General features: G+C 53.6%; 1 protein-coding gene across 2 annotated transcripts in view; it reads left to right on the top strand.

Annotated features, from left to right (window-relative positions):
• PHLDB1 (pleckstrin homology like domain family B member 1) overlaps window positions 1-19,465 on the top strand; it is a 112,085-nt gene that overhangs the window by 59,248 nt on the left and 33,372 nt on the right. For both annotated transcript variants that reach the window (XM_067566405.1, XM_067566414.1), the window contains exons 6-9: window positions 1,125-2,650; window positions 13,074-13,364; window positions 14,278-14,415; window positions 15,066-15,203. In XM_067566405.1, coding sequence (XP_067422506.1) covers window positions 1,125-2,650; window positions 13,074-13,364; window positions 14,278-14,415; window positions 15,066-15,203 — 2,093 coding nt within the window. The remainder of the gene's footprint in view (window positions 1-1,124; window positions 2,651-13,073; window positions 13,365-14,277; window positions 14,416-15,065; window positions 15,204-19,465) is intronic.

The following is a 19,465-nucleotide window of genomic DNA, read 5'->3' on the forward strand; positions in this document are numbered from 1 at the left end:
AGGAGGAATTGAAGGAGGTGGAATTTAACTAGGTTAGTTGTTAATATTCCTTTTCTTCTGAGATGTGCCTGGACCCCTAGTGGCTCCAAGTAGTCAAGACCTCTGCTTAGGTCACATCCAGAAGATAGCACCTGCAGCAGCACCGTGCTTTGGCACTGGCTTGGAGAATAGCATTCACAGGAGCATGGACATTGCCAGGCTGGCTCAAACTATCTGTCTTTCTAGTGCACCCTCTCCTCTCTCAGAAAGGCCATTCCCAGCTGCTGCAATTTGTGAATCCCTCTAATGGCCAAGTATGGAATAGCTTGGCTATAGGAAAGTGTCTTCCCAGATCCAGTTGTCATAGTTAGAAATTGAAGGGTTAATGGCCCTTATCCTGTCTAATGGAGCTGTGGATGTTCCCCTTTGCATTGCTAGCACCACTTCCTACAGTGCTTAGCATTCCAGCCAGCACATATAGGCAGCACACACCTGCAGTGTGGTTCCAGCCTCCTCCAGAATGCAAAGTGCTAGTTTAGAGCAATTAGAACAAGGGGTATTCTGAAATGTGGGAAGTGAGGAGAGGAGGAGGACTGGGGGGGGGTGGAAATCATCTTTTGTGTGGGTGACTACTACTGGCATCTTCCTGCTGGAACGTTTCCTCTGGGAGATGTCAGTGATTTGACACTGACTTCCATCCCTTCCCTTCCTCATGTGCCTCCAGGGTCGTGGCTGTGATGAGGTTGGCTGTGTTAGCAATAAATAGCGGCTCTCTATAGAGGATTGGTAGGTGGGTTCACAGACCCAACCCAGACTGATCCACCAGGCTTTGGTGGCCATCGGTTTTTCCTTCACTACCAGCCTCTTGGAGAGCAGGCCCTAAGCTGTTGTGGTTCCTGTGGAATCTCCAGAACTGACTTGGAGCCAAGATTTTGTGGGGACAGGGCTTGGGCTATCCTGCTTTAGAAATGGTCCGTTTGCCTCATGTGCAGCAGGAGCTGAATGTTTGCTCCCTAGCACAGGCTGGCTCTGGCCTGTCTCAGCCCACATGGTCTGGTTGAGTGGAGGGGTTTGGCATGGGTTGGGCTGTGAGCTTCATGCTGCTCTCCCCTGGACTAACACGTGCTCCCGTCTCTCTCTGGCAGAATCGGAGAGTCTAGTGAATGGCAACCATCAGCTATCGCTCAATGATGTCCATAAGGGGCAGGAAGTGAGGCCCCGGCCCAGTCACAGTTCCCTGGTCAGCTCCATCGAGAAGGACCTGCAGGACATCATGGACTCTTTGGTGATGGAAGAATCGGGCTCCCCTGGAAAAAAGCTCTCTGCCAGCACCCAGTCCCCTGTATCCTCAGTGGTGAATGGTGGCGGGCACTACTTCTTGTCCCCACCCTTGAGCCCTGGGGCCATGTCTGTGGGCTCCAGTTATGACAATGCATCCCCGCCCTTCTCCCCACTCTCATCCCCAGCCAGCAGCGGCAGCTACACAAGCCACTCTCCCAGTAGCCAGGAGCAGGGGCCGCCCATACCCCCAGTGGTGCCAGTGAGATCCTCCAGCTACAACCATGCCATGCAGCCCCCACAGCAGCGGCCACCTCCACCTCCGTGTGGGGGCTCCAGCCTGGACCTGAAGAGCAGCACCATGGGTACAAGTGAGACGCAGCTTGCAGAGAGTCCCAAGATGCAGAGGAGGGCAGTGCATGGCAGTCCCCTGAGCCCCACGTTTATCCAGAGGGTCATGCATCCTGAAAGCCCTGGACATTCAGCCTTCTCCAACACCTGGAGATCTGTTGAGAGCACACGGCTGGGCCATTCTAACCAGCACGTGCCTATGGTGTCCATAAGCCTGAGTGACTATGTAACAGGGAACCCCCAGGCTCAGCTTAACAACATCTCCAGCAGTCCCCAGCTCGCACCCAAATTTCAGTCACCATCTGCTCAAAGGTTGAAAACAATGGCTCTTCAAGAGCGCCCGCCCAGCCCCTTCAGAGAGGGCAGGGAGCCCCTGGGCATTGACAGGCACCTAGCCTCCAGCCCATCCCGGCAGGTGTTGGCAAGAGTCTTTCAGCCCCTGGAGACTACAGGCTTCATCCACGTCAGTCAGGGCAGCTGCTCTCTGCAACCCCCTGAGAGTCCCAGGATGGGCAGAAGGAGCGTGGAGAGCATGAGGGATTTGCCTCCGCTTAGCCCTTCCCTGTCTCGCCGGGCAGCACCCTTGCCCTCTGCCTTGTCTCCCCAAGGAAGGACCCCCCAGGAAAGCCCCTCACAGCAGACCAAGTTGGCCAGGGAGGTTCCTGAGAGCCCTCGCATCCGGCGCAAGGCAGCCAGGCCCTTGGAGAGGCACGAAGACTTCTCCTCCTCATCCTCCTTGGCGGGGAAGAATTTGAGAACCAGGAGCCCCTCGCCCATCTTACAGGCAGAACTTGCCTCCCAGCGTAAGCCCAGTTTTGGCAGCACCCTCAGCCCTGCATACAGCCTGGGATCACTGGCTGTACCCTCTCCCTGCCAGAGCCCCCGGGCACAGAGGAAGTTGTCAGGAGACTTTCGGCTGCCACTGAGCACGAGGGAGCGCAAAAACAGCATCACTGAGATCAGTGACAATGAGGATGACCTGCTAGAGTATCACCGACGCCAGCGCGAGGAGCGGCTGCGTGAGCAGGAGATGGAGCGCCTGGTGAGAGCCAGAGCGTGGCACGCGGACGGGATGGGGCCTGGTGAGGGTCAGGACACGGCACAGAAGTGGGGCCTGGTAAGGGGTTGGGGATGGGGCACAAAGGGGGAAGCTCTATGACTAGACCCTGAGCTTTAGGGGAAGGAGGAGCACTGGATGTTGGGGGAGAAGTGAGTGCTTCTTTAGGCCATTCTCATCAGTGCTCTTGCCTGTTCTGAGGAGCATGGGTAGCACCACAATGGGTAAAGCACTGACTGTTTAGGACTATCCAGTTAATCTCATTCCCTTGCAGCAACCGGGAAGAGGCTCTTGGTGTTGCTGAAGCTGGGGGCAGTGATGCTGGGGTGGGTTGCTTTGAGTTAAACTAAGGCTGATCAGGTCTCAGGGCATCAGTTGATCCCTGAGAGGGTGAGGAAGGAGCAGTCATCCCACATGGTACTATTGGCCTGCTGCATGCTGGGCCATTTTACCTTCCCCCATGCACCATGGGAGGGAAGACACCAAACTAGCTGGGAGCATGGTCTGAGTTGTGTTGGTTAATCCATTCCCCAGTGGGATTTGATTCCAGGGCCCTTCCTGCTATGCTGACAGCAGGTTCATGTGCTGTATACCACCGGCTACATCGTCACACAGCTGGGGCAGCAGTGGTAGGACCTGCCTCATGGCAACTCATTAATTTGCTGAGCAGCTGGATGAGACCCTGCACATGACCCTTACCAACTCTCCTCAGCACAGTTTCCTCAGCTGAGGTGTTAATGTTCTGCATCTCTGACCTTCACTAATCATAGCAGAAAGCTCAGATGCTATCTGCTGACTGTATTCTGGGCCCCTGCAGTTTCACATCATGTTGGGCAAGTTCATTGAAGCCCTGGGGGAGGCTGCTGTCTTGCTCCCTGTCAGATCGGTTATTGCTTAGAGTGAGACACTGGCTACAATGAACCCTTTTCTCTCCCCTCTGCTCCAGCTGGCATGCTGCTTTCCAGGAGCACAGAGCAATAGCACTGCAATCCCTGCTGCAACCCCCATTACGCATCCATGGCATGGGGCATAATTAGTGGTCATAGCAGGGCACTTTATTGGTGAGCCCCAGTCTTGTAGCATGCTACAGAGCCTGGAAAGCTCTTCCCTTGTGTACATGACCTACAGGCTCCCCGTCTCCCTCAAATGCTTAGTGGGGATTTGTGAAGGGGGGACAGGAAGGCAACTACAATGCCCTCCACAGACCTGCATTCCCAGCCCATTCCTTGAATGGGGAGAGAGCGGAGTGCTCTGTTGATGGCTGAGGGGCTTGTGGCATTGTCTGCTGGGCTGCTTTGGCCTTGCACGACCTTTGGGTTGGATAGGGTCTGGGAACCTTCTTGCTCTGGAGCAATTGCCAAGCCCTCCCCTTAGTTTGATTCTGCCCTGTGTTTGCACACACAGCTCTGGGCCTGCTGTATCACATACTGTTATGCAGAGCGCATGGCACTGGAAAGTGTATACATCATTGGAGAGCTATCCACTCCTGCCACTCACTTGACTGTCACTACACCTTCTTGTCCTCACAGTGACCCGGGATTTTTTATACCATCGGTGGTCTTGACTCATTCCAAGCCCAGATCTGACCCAGGTACCAGGGAGACCAGGCAGTTGCAGTAAGAGCTAGTGTATTCTTTGCATAGGGCCTTGGATTTCTACTGTTTTCAAACCCATACCCCTTTTTGTTGTGTGTTTTGCTGCAGTTACTAACAGCTGCATACCAATAATGTGCATAAACCTCTCAGTATCTGGACTCTTTGTTTATCTGGCAAGATTACCGCAAGGAGCAGCTCCGGGGCCTCCCTTCTGCATGCAGCTAGCTGGATTATGCAGAAGCCAATATGCATTTAACTATCGTAACAGGACAGGGAACCTAATGGATTCATGTCAGGACAGTGCTGGCAAGTTATGCAGCTAAGTGAGCTGCATTTATGTGGGGTGAACTGTGAATCTACAGTGCCTATGGATTATATTATTGAGTCTCCGTGTACAGGATAGGGTGTGAACCTACAGGGTATTATTAGCACAGTCTGGCCTATATGTATAGCACTTTGACGTCTCTTCTTTAAATGCAGTCCCTCAGGATTTGACCATATGCTCTCTGGGGGCTGCCAGCCTGGGGTTCCAGCTTCCTGTCACAGTAGTTAGCTGCCTGGGCCTTTTAATTGCAGTGCATGTATTGTGCAGATAATGTTCCAAGGCTGCTGGCAGATGGGAGATCTTGCAGGCACCTAAGCCCTATATTTTGGGCATGACACAGAGTTTTTATAGACTAGACAGCTGCCTGGCTGGGGAGAGGGGTGGGGTTTGCCCAGTGCATCTGTCTCTTCCTTTGTTCATGCATAGTCAATGGGGGGACCTGTCTGGGGTGGTTCTAAGAGACCGTGTAGTGAAATCCCTCCCCTTGCCACCGGATGTTGCGCTGGGGCAAACCAGGTGGTAGTTGCTGAGCAGAAGTCTCTGCACAGGTGATGGGCTCAGTGGGCTCAGGGAGGCACCTGTTGACTGCTCTGCTTATTTTGGGAGGGAGTCACTGCTGCAGTCAGGGCCCAAACCACTGAAGATGTCTGCTGGCTATCAGGCTGCCCTTCGTGGCAGCACATGGAGTGTCTGATCTGTATCCCCAGGAGGCTGTCCAGCAACCAGCCATGTGCTATGGGGCGGGGGAGCACAATACCTTGCTGTCCATGGCCTCAGACTGCAAGGGTAGGATTTGACTAAGGTAGAGAGCTCAGTGCCTGAGATCCATTTCTTTGATATAAAGGGCTCCACGTAGGTACTGGTGCCGTGAATCAGATGGCAATAACCGTATGGGAAAAAGGTGGATATGACAGTGTCCCTGTTTGAAGGGGCACTTGGCAGGTGATGAGTGGTGCCTTGTGAGATGAGGGTGGCATCAGATGCAGAATAACAAGACCCAGAGATGACTCAGCCTGGCACTTGACACTCCCCTGACTGCCTCTAGGAGTCGACAAATGTTCACTCTGCAGGGCAGCATGGTGACAACTCACTTCCCTAAATCACCTGTAAGGTTACACTGGAAACGGTTCTTCTCTTGCCTTCTCTGAAATGCATGCATATCGTTGCTTTGTGCATGGTAAACAGCTGTTGTCTTGCCTTTGTGTGGGAGCTACCCCGGCCACTGCCCGTATTATCCATACCATCTGGAATGTATGTGAGGTGCTTGGGACAACAGGTGCGGGAATACAAGGCTGTTCTTCATGACACGTAGCTTTATCTAGTGTGTTTGGCCCTAGAGCCCCTCAGGAGGAGATGCCATTTTAAATAAACTTCTCTCCATAGCTTCTAATGCATGGGTTGTGAATGCACTTACGGTGCCTTGCTGTCCCTGTTGCAGAGGGGAATGCTCCTTTGGAGCTCCTTATCCTGCCCAGCCCAGAGGAGAGAGATCCCTTTGGGTGGCTAGGGAGGTGTGTCTGCAGACAGCAGTCTAGCAGGCGGGATGGAAGGAGCTCTGAGCTTTTCCTCACTTGTAGCTTGCTTGTGAGATAGAGCAGATTAGAGGGAACCAGCCTGGGATTCCCTTCCCTGGACAAAGGCTCTTAAGGGACTAGTTCTGGTGGTACCTGCTGGCCTTAGCTGATCAGGGGCTGAGAAGAAGGAATAGCTCCCCTGGACTCCAGCAGATAGGCAGATGCTGTCCTCTCCAGAATCTGTTTGTGCTGCTGCTGGCTGCTTTGTGCTGAGAAGGTCTTTGGCTAGATATGTCTTGAGCCTGTATGTTGCTGTTGACACCAAACCCTCCACCTGGTGCCCTGAATGTGTTCTGAGCTCCTCAGAAGCAGATCTATGTCTCTGGCTGGCCAAAGAGGCCCAAGTCTCTAATTTCAGCTCATGCTCTGCTCCCAGGGGAGTGTAAAGGTTTGCAGACAGACCTGGCTTCAGAATTGGGACCAGTATGTGAGACAGATGACCTGGGTCTAGGCTCTAGGTGTTAGCTGTTCCTGACTAGCATGGCTCTGACTGGGCTGCATGCAGTGCATGACCCTGCACCCAAGGTGGGGAGTTGGACCGGAGGTGATTTTGTTCTCCAACGTCTGGCTCACGCTGTTGTGCTTTGGCAAGTGGAGGTCAGTCTCTTTCCTGGGTGCTCAGGCTCAGAGCTGTGGTGTGGGCTGTCAGAGAGACTCTGCACACCCAACATAGAAGGAATAGGGTGCATGCCAGCACCCTCTCTGTCCTGTGTGCTCCAGTGGTGTCTTGCTCTTTTCAGAGTCTACACTGAGGAGTGCCTGACTCTCCCGATGGTTCTCTCTGAACCTGTGAGGTGATGGTCATTGTAGGGCTGGGGAGTGCATAAACCCTCAGGCAGTGGCTGGAGGCATCAGTCTGTGGGAGGAGGTATGGGGTCCTGCTCCCCATTAATCCTTGTGGAGAAGTCTGCAGACACAGGTAAGACAGGCACAGCACAGACAGGATGGAGAGGTTGCTCTTGCATATCCCGTTCCCTCCTAACAGGAGAGGGAGAGCCTCTGGGCACTTTGTCCGCCTTAGCTGTAGGGAGGCACTTTCCACTCTGAGCAGGGCTGGGTGGGCAGCCTGGGATTCCCCAGATGGCTGAACCGAGAGGAAGAGGGCCAGTTGGGCTGCTGGGAATCCAGCTTGCTTTGTTGTGGGAACAGTGTTAGAGGGCAGCACCCCATTTTCTAAGACTATTGAGATTTAACGCACTCCAAACGTGGGGCCTGGCTTCCTAAGCCAGCCCTTTCAGTGCCTCTTGGCTGAGCAGGAAGCTGATGCTGGGCTGGGTCTGTCCGGCCAGCTGGGTCTGTTGTGCCCTTGCCCTGGGCTGTCTGATCCCCAGGGAAGGAGGTGATTATCAAAGCACCTCCACCCCTGTGAGTCTGCAGCAGCAGAGCTCAGGAATGTGCTGTCTGGGACAGTCCATTGAGGTAGGGGCTGTGCAAGAGCCTGAGCCCAAGACCAGGCTGTGTTTGGGTCTGAACATCCACCCCCAATGTTACTAATCATCTTTGTATTAGTAGTGCCAAAGGACTAACCAAGAATGGGGCCTGCTGAGCTACTGGTCAGAGCATGGCAGGCTGCCCTTGCCCCCCTTGTGATTTCTTCTGGTGGCCAGCGCAGTGCATGGGAGGCACGAGGCGCCTGGTGCAGTCTGGGAAGGGCGAGGCTGCCTGGCTCTGTGGGCTCCTGAGTTACCAGTCAGAGGCAGGTGACTATCCTCCTCTTTTATCTAGGGCTTTTCTGTCTGGAGACATCCCCTCTGTTCCCCCAACAGGGGGCTGACCTGGCCCACAGGTGGAGCCCACACCCACCTCTCTCTTGAATGTCATTTGCCCCCTGTAGTGCTTTCTCCTCAGGTCTCCTAGCCTGTCACAGCCTCTTCCAGTCCAGTCAGGTCAGGATCAACTGCCATTGCACCCATGGGGAAACAGAGGCATAGGGACAGTGTATGTCTTGCCCAACATCATGCAGTGTGTCAGTGGCACACCTGGGAATAGGACCCAGGTGTCATGTTAGAACCGGGCATCCTGACTCTGTCCCATCTTATAACCACAAGACCCTAATTCTCTTCACCCAGGCTCAGAGGAGGATGGGGGATCCTTTCACCTAAGCTTCATCTAGCTGGAGTGGGGGAGGGAGCCTTGTTTACTCAGCACTGACTCAGGTTGGAGCTGAAGTTTGCACTCAGACTGCCTGATTCACCGTTCAGAAATAGCCCTGTGTGGTGTGCATGGAGAGCCATACAGCTCTCCAGTCTGGGACTGTAGTCTATGTAATTAGTCTATCCCTGACTCCCGTCTCCCACAAGGCACTCTGCATGAGGTGGTGCTGAATCCAGGTGGGTGAGAGGGTGAAGGTGAATTGCTTCCCTGCAGGAACGCCCGATGGGCACCATGAAAGTGGGGCTGGATTCCTCTGTGAGTATATATGGACCTGGGGGGGTGGAGGGTAGATGGGGGGAGCTAGCAAGAGCATCTGTGAGTGGGGGCTGGATACCTTTGAGCCCCAGGGTGCATTTCTTTTATGGCTGTTGCAGTTCACTCCTTGGTCTCTAGCCAGGTCTCTACAGGTCATTGTAGGTTAGAAAGGTTGCCACCGGCTTTCTGTTGTTCCCCTCCCTTTCATTGCTGTGCCCCGACCTTTGCCCTGTTCTCTTCCCTCGCTTTATCTGGGCTTGGAATACACCTGGAGCGGAGTGGGTGCTTGTGCGGCATGCCCTTGAGACTGCGCTATGCCGAAATTAAACCCACCCTGCTCTGTGGCCTGATTGTCAACCGTTGTTCAACAGAGGCCCGGGACTGGAATAGCAGGGGACTGTAGATTTGACTGAGGGCACTGGCAGAGCTGTGGGAGAGGAGTCTTTGTTGTCCCTGTGATGCTGTATGTGGTGCCTGGTCCTGTACAGCTAGTCCCTGATTTTCATCCCTTTTCCAAGGAAAAAGCTGACAAGGCCCAGTGTCTGCCGTCTGGGCTCTTCAGAGACTTCATCTAAACTTCCAGGGCTGTTTGATTGTTGGCAGCACCCTTTGTGGCATATGACCCGTATTTCTGTAGGTCTATCAGGCCATTAGCTTCTCAGACCAGTTGAGATTGGCTGTGACACTGAGCTGTTCAGGGCAGAAAATGGTTCTGCATATGTGTGCATTCTTGCTTCCTTAGCAGTCTCTTGCCACCGACTTCACAGGATGGCATTGGCATCTGCAAAGCAAGTGGTCACTCATGTACCTAGGCAGATGATGGGAGCAGCCTTTTGCAAAGGAGAGGCTGAAAATTGTTTAGAATAAATTCCTGGCTTTTCTGTCCAGGGCAGGATCACCCCCTGAGGCAGCTATCTCAGGCACTTTAAACTCCTGGACCTTGGGCAAAGGCAATGAAGTGACTTACATCTGGAGTTTGGAATATCTTGAGTCCTTCCAATCTCTGTGGATGACGTTCCATTGGAGTTAGGAATCCCACGGGATGGAAAGCAGCATCCCACAGCTGGCTGGATGCCTACAGCAAAGAGATTGGGACTGCCAGGTCTTGGGGAGTGGTAACAAGGGGTTGCAGGTACCCGTGGGTGGGATGGGGCTGCTTGGGAAAGCACCTTAAGGAGTAGCCTGGTCCCTTGCATGCCAGACAAGTGCCGCATGGCTGGTGGTTCCTTGCAGTGGGGAGGGGTACCAGTTAGGGAGAAAACATGAATTAGTGGTTACAGCAGGACACTCGGTGCCTGGAGTTCTGGGGTTGTCTCCCAGAATCATCCATGGTCCTGGTGTGTGCCCATGTTAACCTGTATGAAACAAGTGTCCCTCCCTACCTCTCCCTGTACGTTGGAGTGACTAATAATGCTGTACTCTGGCCCAGAGCCAGGAGCGGCAGTGAGCAGCATCTGGCAGAGGATGTGGGGGAGGGGGACAGGAATGTGCTGGGCCAGGTTGTGTTGTGTGTGCACTCTTTATAACTAATGAGCAAGGAGTGCGACTCGTTAACCAGGTAGATCTGGGGAGCTCTGCAGGTTTTTAGATAGACGTGTGTGTCCTCTCACCTCCCTGGAGTGTGTTAATGAATGAGAACCAAGTCCCTTTGCATCAGGTGGTGATTCCTGGGGTCTTGGATAGGCATGGTCCTGTCCCTCATGATCTGCAGGAGGTTGAGCACTTCACTGTGATTCGGAAGTGACTGGTCCTGGCACGTCTGTTTTGTCTGGGTGCTCCTTCTCCTCTGGGGGAGGGGATTGCTTGCCTTTTGTAAATAGGGAGTGCAGTCTGGGGTGTGAGTTGCATAGCAGAGTGCTAGAGCATGAGAGCCTGTAGTTGACCTTGGTCTCTGCAAGGAGAGGCGATGAAGGGAATGGGTCCATGCGTTCAGCTCCCAGGGGTGACTAGCAATGTGGATAAAACCCTGTTATGTGAGCATGACCTTGTCCTGGGAACATCCCTTCAATAATACGGCACCAGCTTCTGCTTGGTTTCCTGCCCCTGGTGGGAAGCAAGTGCTTTCAGGCTCTGGGAGCTCAGATCCTGGGAGGGAGGGTGCTATGCAAGCAGTGATTCCATGGCTGGAAGCAGACAACAAAAGCTAGGGAGGGAGCTGGCAGGAGCAGACCTTTCCCCTGGTTGTTGCAGCAGCAGCTGTTCCAGAAGCAGGCAGGACACTCTGTCTTTGTTGGTTTGCGGGGTGGATTCAAAGAGGATGAAACATTCCTTGGGATTCCCTTGTTTTCCTTTTTCCCTTCCCCAAATGTCCTGGAGCAGTTAAATGGGCTCCACTGAGAGCAATGTAGGCTGCTCCTTTATCTCCAATCCCCACTCCAGGGCAAAGTAGGCTGGCTCCACACCCATCGAAGGGAGAGGACTCTGGGTGCCTCCCCCTGGGTTATGTGGAGCTGTGCCCTTCTGGCCAACAATGCTTTGATAGAAATCCAAGTCCCTGGGAGGAGTTCTGCTCTTGAAGTAGCCCCTGGCACCAATGGGCAATTACCTCAGGTCCTTGGTTCAACTACAGAAATGCCTTATTGTCTTATTTTGGCATTAAACCAAACTTAATTCAGGTTAACTTTAGTTGCTTAGGAATCAGTTGAAGCTAAACTGCAGTCAGAGCATCCACACACTGGCCTGCTTGAGTTCAAGTAAATGGGCTTAAAAAAACAATTTAAGCTAAACCCAGTGCCACTTTCTCATGTATGCCCAGCCTCCGCCCCATGCACCTGCAGTGGCCTGGGGAGATTCGTTTCGGACTGTTTCCCTTATGCTGGGGCCCTTGTCCCGGCTCCTGAGCTGAGCCAGAGTGACTCCTCAAGCCAGCACTTTCGGTCTGTGAATTTAGGGCTGATCTGCCTAAGCCAAGGAGTTTAGGGTGTCTTGGCGCATGGTATGTGTTTGTCTGCAGCTGGACACTCCCTTCTGTGTGGTCTAATGGCCTGAGCATCAGGAATGGAGAGTGAGCTCCTGGTGTTGTGGAGTCCACTGAGTTCCTCATCCTCCTAGGTAGCAGCCTCAAGCTACACAGCATACATTTACACTGGAATAAGAGACCTGCAGCACAGCTGAAGCTGCCCCAGGTCAGCTAATTCGGGCTTGTGGGGGGGGGCTCAGGCTGTGAGGCTAAAAATTGCTGTGGAGATGTTCACACTCAGGCCGGACCCCGAGCTCTGGAATCCTCCCCCCTCGCAGGGTCGTAGAGTAGCATGAACATCTACACAGCAATTTTACAGCCCGAGCCCCGTGAGGTCAAGTCAGCTGACCTGGGCCAGCCATGGGTGTTTAATTGCTGTGTAGACATACCCATAGGGTTTTTCAGCCACATCTTTTAAACCCAAGGCCTATCTGCTCTGCATGGACATTAGAGATCCCCTCAGCACAACTGGCTGCAGCAGAGATTCACCCCAGGCACCTGAGCCAGAATTTCTCCTCCCCTTGTTTGTGGGCAGGTTGATGTACTCTGTCCCAGAGGCAGCTGCAATTCAGTGGGACTGCACATGCATCTTGGAGGATCCCAGACTCCCTGGGAGAAGCCCTATTAGCGAGATGCAGCCACATGCCTCTGTGTTGAGGATCCCCAAAGGATGCAAGAGGATGCATTTTCCCCATGATGGCCAGGCTGGAGATGGGGAGGCTTTGGGATCAAAGGGCACTGTCCACAATGCAGCGAGCTTCCCTGCATTACCTGGCTTGCAGCTTTGTGATCCGGGGCTGGGTATGCACAGCTAGCAATGACATGGCAGCTGGTGGCAGGGGCTCAGAGAGATGAATGTTTATTGGGAGAGTTGTATTATGGCATGGACCAAGCAGGTGTCTGTGTCCGTGTCTCCCCCCAGCACTCAGTTCCATCTGTCAGGCCCAAATATGGTTGTGAAGGCCCTGCCCCATATCCTGGCTGGGAATTAGTGCGGGGGAGGGGAGGAGGCCTGGAAGAGAGGAGGGAGGAGAAGGGGGGAATGGCCAGCCAGAGCCGCCTCCTCCATTTCCTGCATATTAACTGTGATTGCTGCTGCCCCCACCTGCAGGCAGGGACTGGTGCTAGGAGATAAGACCTGAGTCATATCCCGCAGGCTCCCGGTGCTGAACAGAGCAGGGCTGAGCAAAGGGCAGCCACTCTGTCTGCCTGCTCCTCCCCACAGGGGTCCTAGTCCCATGCAACAGAGTGCCCCAAGCTGATGGGCCAAGGCTTGTGGTGGGGAGCTGTGTATTCATCCAATGGTGGGGAGAGCAGGGCCAAGGTGTGGGGGAACAAGAGGTGGGAGTCGTGTTTTAGTCCAACACAGATGTCACTTCAGGAAGTTTGGTATCAAGGGTTGATGCAGGGATGGCGGGAAGAGGGGAAAGACCAGGGCAATGGGACGTGGGTTCACATGGGTTCCAGTTCCTGCTTGCTTGTGTGTGTGTGAGAACCTATCTGGCAGGCACCCCACTCACCTTCCCTGCCCCCAACCCCTGCCCAGGAGCGCCAACGCCTGGAGACCATCCTGAACCTGTGTGCAGAATACAGCAGAACCGATGACACCACGGACACAGGCAATCCTCATCGGCACTTCCCAAGTGACGGAGATGCCACCACCACCATCCTGACAGGCAGAAGGCACTCCAAAGGCTCAGCCAGCCTGGCTGCCTTGAGCCTTGGCAAGGCCACAGAGGAGACTGGAGAAGCCACGGGGCCTCAGCAGAACCTGGAGAAATCAGATGAGGAGAATCTGAAGGAGGAATGTAGCAGCACAGAGAGCACGCACCACGAGGTGGGGGGCAGGGCCCACAGCACAGAGAGCACGCACCACGAGGTGGGGGGCAGGGCCCACAGCACAGAGAGCACGCACCACGAGGTGGGGGGCAGGGCCCACAGCACAGAGAGCACGCACCACGAGGTGGGGGGCAGGGCCCACAGCACAGAGAGCACGCACCACGAGGTGGGGGCAGGGCCCACAGCACAGAGAGCACGCACCACGAGGTGGGGGGCAGGGCCCACAGCACAGAGAGCACGCACCACGAGGTGGGGGGCAGGGCCCACAGCACAGAGAGCACGCACCACGAGGTGGGGGGCAGGGCCCACAGCACAGAGAGCACGCACCACGAGGTGGGGGGCAGGGCCCACAGCACAGAGAGCACGCACCACGAGGTAGGGGTGTCAGGGCCGCCCAAGCATGGAGAGCACCACTGTGAGATGGGGGGTCCACATCGCACAGAGCACACACTGTGCGGTGAGTGGGGGTGGGGCCCAGAGCACAAGAGAGCACCTGGCCTTAGGTGAAGGGACAGAGCCTTGTGGAGTGGAGTGGAGTGGCAGAACACATCCTGCAGGGGACGCTGTTGCTGCTGGACTCAGACATGCTCATGACCCAAGCTGGGTGTGGGCAGCGATGGGCTTCTGGGCGTCTCAACATGAAGCTCCATGTCTGAGACTGCTACGCCGACTGTGTGGCCAGTAGAATGCCAGGGGGGTGCTGGCTGGAGGGAGCTGTCGCTGTGCATGCACCCCTCCCTTAGATGAGAGCCCCATCTCTGCCCTGCCTTGGAGGGCTGTCCTGGATGGGCTGTTGGGAGTGGCTGTGAGCAGGTCAGGGCCCTCTTCTTGCTGAAGGGATGTGTGCACTCCCCGCTCTGCAAATAGCAAATAATCAGCCCCCCAGTGACACTGCCATTTCTCCTAAGCAGCATGAGGACTCGACGGGCTCCAGGGCCAAGGAGGCCACCTTGCTGGAGGAGGAGTGGGTGCGTGTGCTGGGCCATGTGGATGAGCTCAAGACCCATGTCAAGGAGCTGGAGCAGCAGCTGCAGGAGTCTTCCCATGAGGTGGGGGGAAACTTCTGCTCTTGCTTCTGGGGTGGGGGAAAAGAAGGGTGCAGGGCACCCACTGGCACCAAGGTGGAGCCCTGCACTGGACAGAGGTGGGTTCATGGTGGAACAGTGCTGGGCTGAGTGGTTGGTTCATCTGGCATCCCCAGCCCTACTTCTCTGGTGTTCTGTGGGGCTCTGCCCTTAGAGAGCTTTGGCAAGGCACCCCTCCCCAGGAAGGGCAAGGCAATGACTGCCCCAGGGAGGGGCCTGGACCAGAGCCTCAAATCTGATCCCTTTGTGGTTTTTTTGTTCGTTTTTGGTGGTGTGGGGTTGTTTTTGGTTTTTTTTGGGGGGGTGGATGGGGAGTCAGAACTAATCCTAATAGCTTGAGTCTGGCTCTGACCCAAGGCTGAGTGGGGCCTGTCTCTGTTTCCCATTTTTGATGGAGTAGAGATCTCAGGGGGAGAGCACTGAACCTGAACCATTAGCCTCAGCCCTGACCTGCACCTGGGCCTGACCCAGAACCAGTTGCCCTTCTTGGCCCATCTCTTCCAGCAGAGCCATGTCCCACTCAAGCGTTGCTGAGTCTCGGAGGGGCCTTGCAGTGTGGTTGGGCAATGAGGGCTGGCAGGGGTGGCACTGCTGTAACATGACTGTCTGCCTAGGCGGAGATGGAGCGAGCACTGCTGCAGGGGGAGCGGGAGTCGGAAATGATCCAGCTGCAACAGGAGCAGAAGATTGTGCAGCAGCTGCAGGAGAAACTGCGTGACCTGGACTCCAGCATCCAGAAGGAGCGAGACAAGGTAAACCCCAGAGCTGAGAGCTCCCCCTGTCTGTGCCTCAGAGCAGTGGGTGCAGAATGCTCCCCCAGAGCCTCCGAGGAGCTACTCAATTTCTCGCCCCCTCCCTGCTGGAGACCTGTCTCTGCACTCACACAGCTGGCTCCAGTGCTGAAGAGGCTGACCCATTCTTTCACCCACTGATCGCGGAGGAGAATGGCTTGGGTTCTGTGAACTGCACACACTGGACATCTGTCCCCAAGAAAGCCTGTGTCATCTGCCTCTGAGCCCTCTTTCTCAAAGGGTTTGCCATCCACTCCTGGGCAAGCATCTGAAGTGCCATTTCCATGAGGAGGTGGCTGCCCCAGGCACCTTTGCCCTCAGATAGAAGGTGCAGCTTTATTGCAGGCAGCTTCAAACAGCACTTCCCCTACTCAGTGCATATCCCTTCTCTCTGCCGTTGTCTGTCATCCTGGAACAGACTGGCCACTGGCTCGGGAGCTTTGCCAGCCTGTCTGGGGTTGGAATTGTCCATTCTTGGGACTGTCGTGGGGGAGGGCAGCTCCTTTCAGTGCTTCAGATGCACTTTAGGAGTCACCTTTGCACTCGATGAACCTTTCTCCAAGGTGCCCATCTCTGGAGCTTTCCCTGTTTGCCTTTCCCTGTTCACGTGGGCAGGTTACTGGCCCCTCGTGCCCCTTTGCTTCCTCCCTAGCCTTGGTGTATGAGGTTTTGTAGTGAGTTTGTTGGTTCTCTCTCTGCCCCACCAATCAAAAGCTCCAGATGCTCATGTGCAAGTGGTGGTGACAGCTGCACTTCTTAGCTGGCCGGAGACTCCCATGTCGCTCCATTCAAAGCATCATTCAACTTTGACCATGATGCCACCATGGGGTCATTAATTTCCCAGCTTGTTGGCTGAGACGTGGTTCCCAGAACTCTGGAGAGGATGGGGACAAGAGCCAGAACGCAACTTCCAAAGACCATTATCTCAGCCCTCCTTCCAGATCTGGGGGTCTTGCTTGCTCCATGCTTCTTAACAGGTAACAATACTGCCACCCCCATGCAGAAATGCACACAACACCAAGAAGAGACCTGAATGCAACTTCCTCTATGTTATCATGGCAGCCTTCCAGCCCTCACCCCCTGAACACCTCCTGCAGTAACTTCTGCAGGACAGACTTTGCCCCCATCCCCATTGAAACTGCACCAAGAAACCCCCTTCCTGCTGATGATTTCTGCCCTTCACAGCATCAGAACCCTCTGCTGGTGCCCCCTCAGAACTGCATATCCATGCAGGGAACTATCTCAAGGAGTCTTGTTGGAGACATTCCATTCCCTTGCAGGAAGGTAACTGACTGCACTGGAGCACAGCCCCAGGCGTGCACAGAATGTGTCACTCTGGGAAGCAAGGATCGGTGGGAGCTGAACACATTCCCAGCAGTGAGATCAACTTTCACTCTTGTCAGGCTCTCTTAGAACCTTTGCCCTTGTCCCTCTGGGGATTCCATACTGCCCCACACAGTGAATTGATGTTTGTGCGTCCTTGCCCTCTCCATGGCAACCCAGTGGGGTGTAGCCATGCTGGCACCATGGCTGGAAATGCACCAGGTCCTGATTAATTCCATTGGTGACTATTTCTGAGGCTGGATGAGGTGAAGCCTGTGAGTGGCAGGGCCTGCAAGATGCAGGCAGCCCCTCCTGCACAGATGCAATGTGCTGGGGCTTTTTTCTTTTAATTTGACAGCCATTTTAAAAAACATTGCTAGTGAAACAACCAGCTCCATGTGGAGCCAGGAGAGGGACTAAAAGAAACCACACTCCCAAAGTCTCTGCTTTCCTAATCAGTCTTCACTTTTCTAATCAGTCTTCACTAACTCACTCTAACAGTGCCTACTCTGAATTGTGCCTCTAATCCCTCATGCCTCTGCATGCTGTGGGACTCTACGTAACCTCCAGCATTTGTGCAAGCTGCAAACAGCAGGGCCTAACCTGGGCAGCTCTTCTTCAGCGATGCTGTGTCCTTAAGACATGTCCTGTGAGCTGCCCTGGGGCCAGGAATCTGTGCTTCTGGGCTAGTACCTAAATCTACCCATCATTTGTATAGAACCAGATCTCCATTAACCCTGCCGAAGCTTGTGTGAGAGAGACATGGATCACGGTTTGTAATGTTCCTGGTTTTTAAATTTGCTTCCCAACATTAACCCCATGGTGCAGACAGAGGAGAGGATGCAGGGGGCACATTAGAGACTGTCAGAGTAACCACAGCTGGACATGTTCTTCTGGGAATATTGTTTGCTTTACAGAAAAGATGAAAAATCAAAGCTAGTAGACCTTGATATTTGACTTGGGCTGAGAATTCAAACTTCTAGACATGATCATTATTCACCCTGCTCTGAGTGAGCAGCATGGAAATCTATTCTTCTCTAGTGAGCAGCCCTATTAGCTGCTCCTCCAACCAACTAGACCCTCTCTGTGTGACAGCTACGTGACCACTGACCATGCCACTAATTGTTAGTGGCATAGCATCCCCGGATGCAGGTTAAATTGTGGATATGGATGCCCATTCTAGCTTACCCGTAACCAGCTCCTTTGACCCGCTTCTGCTTGTAGTGTAGATGGGTTCATGGTGTATCTAGCAACCTACCCTTTGGGCATTGACATGCGCAGAGAGAGTGGATTCGCAGGTTGATGGGGTCTCATGGTCTGTCTCCATTGGTTACAGTGGAAGTGTTTCCTGGCCTCTTGATAGGAGGTGGCAGAGGGAGGGGAAGAGGGGGATTGGGTTAGTCTTTCCCTCTGGCTCCTCGGAGGATGTTTTGTCTACTTTTTCTGCATGATGATTCTGGTGCTTTAACTGCCATCCCCACCTCCCCTGAGGTGAAGGAAGCATCCTGCGTGACATTCTGGCTTTGCAGAAATTCATGGGTTCTTTCATGGGGCGTTGCAGGCTGACCACGCTGGGAAGCAGGGAATGGAGGATGCTGGCATGCAGGGATGCATTGCTAAATGGCAGCAAACTACTGCAGGGATTAGGAGGTGGCAAGGTACTTGGTACAGCCATGCCCAGGAATTCTGTTGTCACTGAGGTATTTGACTTAAGTGGATGTAACTTGCTGGGCTTGAATGGAAAATTCTATGCTATGAGTAGAAATCAGTTGTACAATCTCATGCATGCGCATATGTAAATAGGTATTACTCTGTTGTCTGAGTTTGTTTGGATGAGTGCGCACCCTCCATTTACCAGCCTCTGAGTGCGGTGGGAGAGCATGGGTCTCTTGTTTTGGAGACAGCCCACAGCCTTCCAAGGTCTGTGCCTGTGTTACTGCTTGGAGGGGGTACTCAGAGTTATACAGTGCAAATACTCTGAGGGATTGCTGCCTAGTGCTTAGTGTATGGGCCAGGGCGTCTGGACTGCTGAGGTCTAGTCATGGCTTTATCACTGAATAATTTTGTGTTCCGCAACAAGTCACTTCACCAGTTAGTGCCTCAACTTACCTGCCCATAAAGTGAGTTTCTTAAGACTGTCCCTCACAAAAGTGTTGGTAGGGGTAATCAGCTTTCGTTTCTGACTCTAAGGTAAGAGGTTCCTTAGAAGCTGCAGAGATTGCACCACACCTAGGTGGATGCTGTAGATGCTGATGGTCACAGGTTCATATTTTGTAATAATTGCTCAGGTAGCTAGCGCTTGGTGTCAAAGCCAGAAATAATAAATCCTAGAGCTGAGCCCAAACTAGGCCCCACATCTTTTATTCATAGGTTTTAAGGCCATAAGGGACCATTAAATCATCTAGTCTGACCTCCTATATAACACAAGCCAGATAATTTTATCCAGTTACTGCTGTATTGAGCCCAGTAATTTTGTTATAATTTAATACTGCAATAATCTGAATATCCCAAGTGTCTCAGCAGTTTAGATCCAAATTTGGGTCCAAACTTCATGGCTCAAGCCAGGTCTAACACATTCCATTCTGTCCTGCTGGTGTCAGCCTGTAAATGAAGACCCTTGTGCCCTGTCCAGGCCGAGTACTGCCCGATAATATGGTGCCACGGTTATTATTTCAGTCAATCACAAACTTCTCAGTGAGCCCCAGGATTTCTCTCATGTACCCATAGACATGAAAACAATCAGGGATTGGAGGGAATATTCATATTTCCTCTTTCTGATTTGCACTAACTGGTCTCATCAGTTGGTATGAGAGAGAATCTCACATTGCAGGGTTTTGATTCAGATTTACCCCAAATTAGCAGCAATCTGGTCTGGGGTTTCTCCTATTCAATTTGTTACA

The sequence above is a fragment of the Emydura macquarii genome, unplaced genomic scaffold (genome assembly GCF_026122565.2).
Source record: "Emydura macquarii macquarii isolate MOO-44397 ecotype Brisbane River unplaced genomic scaffold, CSIRO-AGI_Emac_v2 contig_312, whole genome shotgun sequence".
Taxonomy (NCBI): Eukaryota; Metazoa; Chordata; order Testudines; family Chelidae; genus Emydura; species Emydura macquarii.